This window comes from Bufo gargarizans, unplaced genomic scaffold (assembly GCF_014858855.1).
Source record: "Bufo gargarizans isolate SCDJY-AF-19 unplaced genomic scaffold, ASM1485885v1 original_scaffold_1414_pilon, whole genome shotgun sequence".
Classification (NCBI taxonomy): Eukaryota; Metazoa; Chordata; class Amphibia; order Anura; family Bufonidae; genus Bufo; species Bufo gargarizans.
The window spans coordinates 37749-45058 of NW_025334347.1; the positions used below are offsets into that span (position 1 = coordinate 37749).

Genomic DNA, 7310 nt, shown 5'->3' on the forward strand with positions numbered 1-7310 from the left:
CTACGCTGTGTGATACTGCCTGCTGAGCCGTGTATCTAATCCTATCCTGTGTGATACTGTCTGCTGAGCTGTGTATCTAATCCTACGCTGTGTGATACTGCCTGCTGAGCCGTGTATCTAATCCTATCCTGTGTGATAGTGCCTGCTGAGCTGTGTATCTAATCCTGTCCTGTGTGATACTGTCTGCTGAGCTGTGTATCTAATCCTATCCTGTGTGATACTGACTGCTGAGCTGTGTATCTAATCCTATCCTGTGTGATACTGCCTGCTGAGCTGTGTATCTAATCCTATCCTGTGTGATACTGTCTGCTGAGCTGTGTATCTAATCCTATCCTGTGTGATACTGTCTGCTGAGCTGTGTATCTAATCCTATCCTGTGTGATACTGTCTGCTGAGCTGTGTATCTAATCCTATCCTGTGTGATACTGTCTGCTGAGCTGTGTATCTAATCCTATGCTGTGTGATACAGTCTGCTGTGTATCTCATCCTGCCATGTCTGATGCCTCCCCTACAGTGACACTTGCCATCCTGTCTCCTAGATGCGGCGGGGTGCACAGGGCGTTTCCCTCCTGCTGCTCCTAGTTTCGGGGTTCAGCTGGAGCCTGCAGGATGTCATGGAGGACCAGGTCCCTCTGGAGAGAATCCGCTTCTGGCAGCTCCTTCCTGACAGGGATGCAGATCTTTCGGGGCCCCTCCTACAGCTTGGGGGCCCCAGAGATAAGAAATCCATAGACCCGACGTCACTGTTCAGCGTGGCCAAGGAGCTTCAAGGCTTCGGGAAGGAGAGGGCCGGATTCCGCTTCAGATTCGGAAGGAGAGAGGAGGAGAACGAGATGGAAAAATCGGAGCCAGAACTGGAGGAGCGCAGCGCCGGCACCGCCCTGGGGTCACTGGCCGAGGAACTGAACGGGTACAACCGAAAGAAAGGCGGCTTCAGCTTCCGATTCGGGAGGCGATAGGTAAGCGCCCTGCGCCCCCACCTCCGGTCCCTGCGGGAACCCTCCTAATCAGTTTTCGCTCTCCTCCTCATCCCCTCTGAGCCTCCAGTGTAAAAGTCACCGGCGCCGTCCTGCAACCTCAACATCTCAGCAAACACCGGCAGAATCCAAACTCAAACAATCGATAACGTCTTCTGTAGCAAAGACGAAAGGGCGACAAATCCAAGACAAGCTCTCGTCTGACGGAAAGAAGAGCACATTTAAAGGGGAAGTCCACTTATTATTTTTATTTTTTATATTCCCTTTTCCCAAATTATAAAAATGGTTCCTGAAACGGAGGGCGATTACTAAAGAAATACTCCAGTCAAGGAGAGAACCTCACATCGACCAGGTCCTTTCTGTGTGACAACTATTTTCCTGTTTCAGGCTCCACCCCCTTAATGATGCCTCGCGGGATGATGGCAATGCCAGACCATTGGGGGTGGCGTCATCAGCGGAAAATAATAAGACTGGAGTCTCCCTTTAATATCACGTCGCTCTGGTCACTGCGCGGTTGGGAATTTTGGAGAAGATGCAACAATGTATCATCGGATGTTACTTATTTTATAGAAATTTCTTTTGTATCTTGTATTTATAAATACATGGTAATGTCTCAGCAGCGCGGTGTCACGTGACTTTTATCCTGCGGCCAGGGTGGAGTAGTCATGAAAGTCTCTATGATCTGGCAATATTGGTGCCCCTCGCCCCTTGCAATGCTGTCTAACCCCCCACCCTCGTCTCTCCACTCACACCTCATCGAGCAGTCTGTGGGTCTGGGATCAGACTGGTGGCAGGGGAATCACAAATACCTCAGCATCAGGGTCTGACAGAAGAAGGCAGCTTCCTCAGCTGGTAATACACGAGAGCTAGAGAAGAAAGTAGCATCCTGGACCCACATCTCACATCCAACATGTATTACTGGGAGGAACACGCCCCCCAGGAGAAAAGTCTGAGTATTAGAGGGTAATGCATTAAATATCAGGGGGTCTGAAAGAGGAAGAACAAAATCTGCAGCATGGAACTTTTTTTTATTTTTTTATCTCAAGATAACCCTAATCACAAACATATAGAACATTATTTTTACATTTAACTAATAAGTAAGCATGTTACATACAAAACCAACATACAACAGAAACCCTGTATACATGCATTACTTATCCTGTACTGATCCTGAGTTACATCCTGTATTATACTCCAGAGCTGCAGTCACTATTCTGCTGGTGCAGTCACTGTGTACATAGATTACTTATCCTGTACTGATCCTGAGTTACATCCTGTATTATACTCCAGAGCTGCACTCACTATTCTGCTGGTGCAGTCACTGTTTACATACATTACTTATCCTGTACTGATCCTGAGTTACATCCTGTATAATACTGCAGAGCTGCACTCACTATTCTGCTGGTGCAGTCACTGTTTACATACATTACTTATCCTGTACTGATCCTGAGTTACATCCTGTATTATACTCCAGAGCTGCACTCACTATTCTGCCGATGCAGTCACTGTGTACATACATCACTTATCCTGTACTGGTCCTGAGTTACATCCTGTATTATACTCCAGAGCTGCACTCACTATTCTGCTGGTGCAGTCACTGTGTACATACATTACTAATCCTGTACTGATCCTGAGTTACATCCTGCATTATACTCCAGAGCTGCACTCACTATTCTGCTGGTGCAGTCACTGTGTACATACATTACTTATCCTGTACTGATCCTGAGTTACATCCTGTATTATACTCCAGAGCTGCACTCACTATTCTGCTGGTGCAGTCACTGTGTACATACATTACTTATCCTGTACTGATCCTGAGTTACATCCTGTATTATACTCCAGAGCTGCACTCACTATTCTGCTGGTGCAGTCACTGTGTACATACATTACTTATCCTGTACTGATCCTGAGTTACATCCTGTATTATACTCCAGAGCTGCACTCACTATTCTGCTGGTGCAGTCACGGTATACATACATTACTTATCCTGTACTGATCCTGAGTTACATCCTGTATTATACTCCAGAGCTGCACTCACTATTCTGCTGGTGCAGTCACTGTGTCCATACATTACTTATTCTGTACTGATCCTGAGTTACATCCTGTATTATCCTCCAGAGCTGCACTCACTATTCTGCTGGTGCAGTCACGGTGTACATACATTACTTATCCTGTACTGATCCTGAGTTACATCCTGTATTATACTCCAGAGCTGCACTCACTATTCTGCTCACTGTACATAGGGTTAGTACAGGATGTCATGCATGTCTCGATGGCCTTGAGCTCAGACTCTGCCCAGTTGAACACACAGGTCCCCGATGGCCGCTGGTCGCGTAGATCTTAAGATTTGCAGTTTCTCAGGAGGTTAATGCGTCTCTAAGGTCTCCTATAAAATGTCACCATATGGCGGAGGAGAGGGAAGCTGTACCTGGTGATAAACTATCCTTACACAGGGAGGAGGGGGGGTCTCTTACACCTTACACTAGAGATTATACAGTTCTATCTGATCCTAGGAAAGCTGGGTGTCAGCAATGTAGAAGCCATAAAAGTTGTCACCTGACTTTCTTAGGACCCTGAAAGGCAGATCTGTAGAACTGCATATGTAGGTCTATGCGTCATCAGGACCCTGGGAAAGCTGGGTGAATACCTCTCTGAGGGGCCATAAAGGCTGAACGCTCAGCTTTCCAGAAAGACACCCATAAAAACCGGCTGTGACACAGCAATGCCTTATAGAGATGAGCTGCTTCTGTAATGAAAAGAATTCCAGAATGACAGTGAAGACTGACACAGTAAGATTTCTGCAGATTTCTATGCTAGTCTGTAATGTATAGGGGCCATTAGTGGTGGTCACCAAGCTTCACTTACCTGCGTGGGAGGCCGAGTACTCAGAAATATCTTCACGAGACGACTCAGGGGCGGAGCCTCCATCTGAAATAAGGGGTTATATGAACGGCTGGAGCGTAATCCTATAATATAAGTGCATTAGTGGCGCCGACCGTCACCTTTGTGCTGCACTAATGTAATTTATGGATAATATAGCCTGAGCAGAGGAAACCCGCAGCCTGACGCCAGGCCATAGCATTATGTGATTCCATCAGATGGGGCCTGCCGCCGCAAAATAAAACCGCACTTTACCTACTGCAGGGTAACTAATAAAGTTATAACGGCCTCAGAGAGTGGAAATAATACAGAAAGTAAACGGCGCCAGTGTGAACAACACTAACATTACCGCTATCCTGAATACAATCTATTGCCCCCTGTTATCAGCCATTTCAGGGGAGAGGATGACTGTAGGACAGGAGAATACAGTCTATTGCCCCCTGTTATCAGCCATTTCAGGGGAGAGGATGACTGTAGGACAGGAGAATACAGTCTATTGCTCCCTGTTATCAGCCATTTCAGGGGAGAGGATGACTGTAGGACAGGAGAATACAGTCTATTGCCCCCTGTTATCAGCCATTTCAGGGGAGAGGATGACTGTAGGACAGGAGAATACAGTCTATTGCCCCCTGTTATCAGCCATTTCAGGGGAGAGGATGACTGTAGGACAGGAGAATACAGTCTATTGCCCCCTGTTATCAGCCATTTCAGGGGAGAGGATGAATGTAGGACAGGAGAACCAGTCTATTGCCCCCTGTTATCAGCCATTTCAGGGGAGAGGATGACTGTAGGACAGGAGAATACAGTCTATTGCCCCCTGTTATCAGCCATTTCAGGGGAGAGGATGACTGTAGGACAGGAGAATACAGTCTATTGCCCCTGTTATCAGCCATTTCAGGGGAGAGGATGACTGTAGGACAGGAGAATACAGTCTATTGCTCCCTGTTATCAGCCATTTCAGGGGAGAGGATGACTGTAGGACAGGAGAATACAGTCTATTGCCCCCTGTTATCAGCCATTTCAGGGGAGAGGATGACTGTAGGACAGGAGAATACAGTCTATTGCCCCCTGTTATCAGCCTTTCAGGGGAGAGGATGCTGTAGGACAGGAGAATACAGTCTATTGCTCCCTGTCTATCAGCCATTTCAGGGGAGAGGATGACTGTAGGACAGGAGAATACAGTCTATTGCCCCCTGTTAGTCAGCCATTTCAGGGAGAGGCTGACTGTAGGACAGGAGAAATACAGTCTATTGCCCCCTGTTATCAGCCATTTCAGGGGAGAGGATGACTGTAGGACAGGAGAATACAGTCTATTGCCCCCTGTTATCAGCCATTTCAGGGGAGAGGATGACTGTAGGACAGGAGAACACAGTCTATTGCCCCCCTGTTATCAGCCATTTCAGGGGAGAGGATGACTGTAGGACAGGAGAATACAGTCTATTGCCCCTGTTATCAGCCATTTCAGGGGAGAGGATGACTGTAGGACAGGAGAATAACAGTCTATTGCCCCCTGTTATCAGCCATTTCAGGGGGAGGATGACTGTAGGACAGGAGAATCAGTCTATTGCCCCCTGTTATCAGCATTTCAGGGGAGAGGTGACTGTAGGACAGGAGAATACAGTCTAATTGCTCCCTGTTATCAGCCATTTCAGAGGAGAGGCTTGACTGTAGGACAGGAGAATACAGTCTATTGTCCCCCTGTTATCAGCCATTTCAGGGAGAGGATGACTGTAGGACCGGAGAATACAGTCTATTGCCCCTTGTATCAGCCATTTCAGGGGAGAGGATAACTGTAGGACAGGAGAATACAGTCTATTGCCCCCTGTTATCAGCCATTTCAGGGAGAGGATGAACTGTAGGACAGGAGAATACAGTCTATTGCCCCCTGTTATCAGCCATTTTCAGGGGAGAGGATGACTGTAGGACAGGAGAATCACAGTCTATTGCCCCCTGTTATCAGCCATTTCAGGGGAGAGGATGGACTGTAGGACAGGAGAATACAGTCTATTGCCCCCTGTTATCAGCCATTTCAGGGAGAGAATGACTGTAGGACAGGAGAATACAGTCTATTGCCCCTGTTATCAGCCATTTCAGGGGGAGGATGACTGTAGGACAGGAGAATACAGTCTATTGCCCCCTGTTATCAGCAATTTCAGTGGAGAGGATGACTGTAGGACAGGAGAATACAGTCTATTGCTCCCTGTTATCAGCCATTTCAGAGGAGAGGATGACTGTAGGACAGGAGAATACAGTCTATTGCCCCCTGTTATCAGCCATTTCAGGGGAGAGGATGACTGTAGGACAGGAGAATACAGTCTATTGCCCCTGTTATCAGCCATTTCAGGGAGAGGATGACTAGGACAGGAGAATACAGTCTATTGCCCCTGTTATCAGCCATTTCAGGGGAGAGGATGACTGTAGGACAGGAGAATACAGTCTATTGCCCCTGTTATCAGCCATTTCAGGGGAGATTTTGACTGTAGGACAGGAGAATACAGTCTATTGCCCCTGTTATCAGCCATTTCAGGGGAGAGGATGACTGTAGGACAGGAGAATACAGTCTATTGCCCCTGTTATCAGCCATTTCAGGGGAGAGGATGACTGTAGGACAGGAGAATACAGTCTATTGCCCCTGTTATCAGCCATTTCAGGGGAGAGGATGACTGTAGGACAGGAGAATACAGTCTATTGCCCCTGTTATCAGCCATTTCAGGGAGAGGATGACTGTAGGACAGGAGAATACAGTCTATTGCCCCTGTTATCAGCCATTTCAGGGGAGATGACTGTAGGACAGGAGAATACAGTCTATTGCCCCTGTTATCAGCCATTTCAGGGGAGAGATGACTGTAGGACAGGAGAATACAGTCTATTGCCCCTGTTATCAGCCATTTCAGGGGAGAGACTGTAGGACAGGAGAATACAGTCTATTGCCCCTGTTATCAGCCATTTCAGGGGAGAGGATGACTGTAGGACAGGAGAATACAGTCTATTGCCCCTGTTATCAGCCATTTCAGGGGAGAGGATGACTGTAGGACAGGAGAATACAGTCTATTGCCCCCTGTTATCAGCCATTTCAGGGGAGAGGATGACTGTAGGACAGGAGAATACAGTCTATTGCCCCTGTTATCAGCCATTTCAGGGAGAGGATGACTGTAGGACAGGAGAATACAGTCTATTGCCCCTGTTATCAGCCATTTCAGGGGAGAGGATGACTGTAGGACAGGAGAATACAGTCTATTGCCCCTGTTATCAGCCATTTCAGGGGAGATGACTGTAGGACAGGAGAATACAGTCTATTGCCCCTGTTATCAGCCATTTCAGGGGAGAGGATGACTGTAGGACAGGGAGAATACAGTCTATTGCCCCCTGTTATCAGCCATTTCAGGGAGAAGGATGACTGTAGGACAGGAAATACAGTCTATTGCCCCTGTTATCAGCCATTTCAGGGGAGAG

At 47.4% G+C, this 7310-nt stretch overlaps 1 protein-coding gene across 1 annotated transcript; it reads left to right on the top strand.

Moving 5' to 3' along the window:
* Nucleotides 1-539: 539 nt before the first annotated feature.
* On the top strand, nucleotides 540-1147 carry LOC122923257 (pyroglutamylated RFamide peptide). The gene has a single exon (XM_044274039.1). It carries the CDS (start codon nucleotides 540-542, stop codon nucleotides 957-959), a length of 420 nt encoding a protein of 139 aa, XP_044129974.1. The 3' UTR covers nucleotides 960-1147.
* The last annotated feature ends 6163 nt before the right edge of the window (nucleotides 1148-7310 follow it).

What these genes read in the sequence shown, in the direction of transcription:
- LOC122923257 (XM_044274039.1), top strand. Translation starts at nt 540, where the DNA reads ATGCGGCGGGGTGCACAGGGCGTTTCCCTCCTGCTGCTCCTAGTTTCG.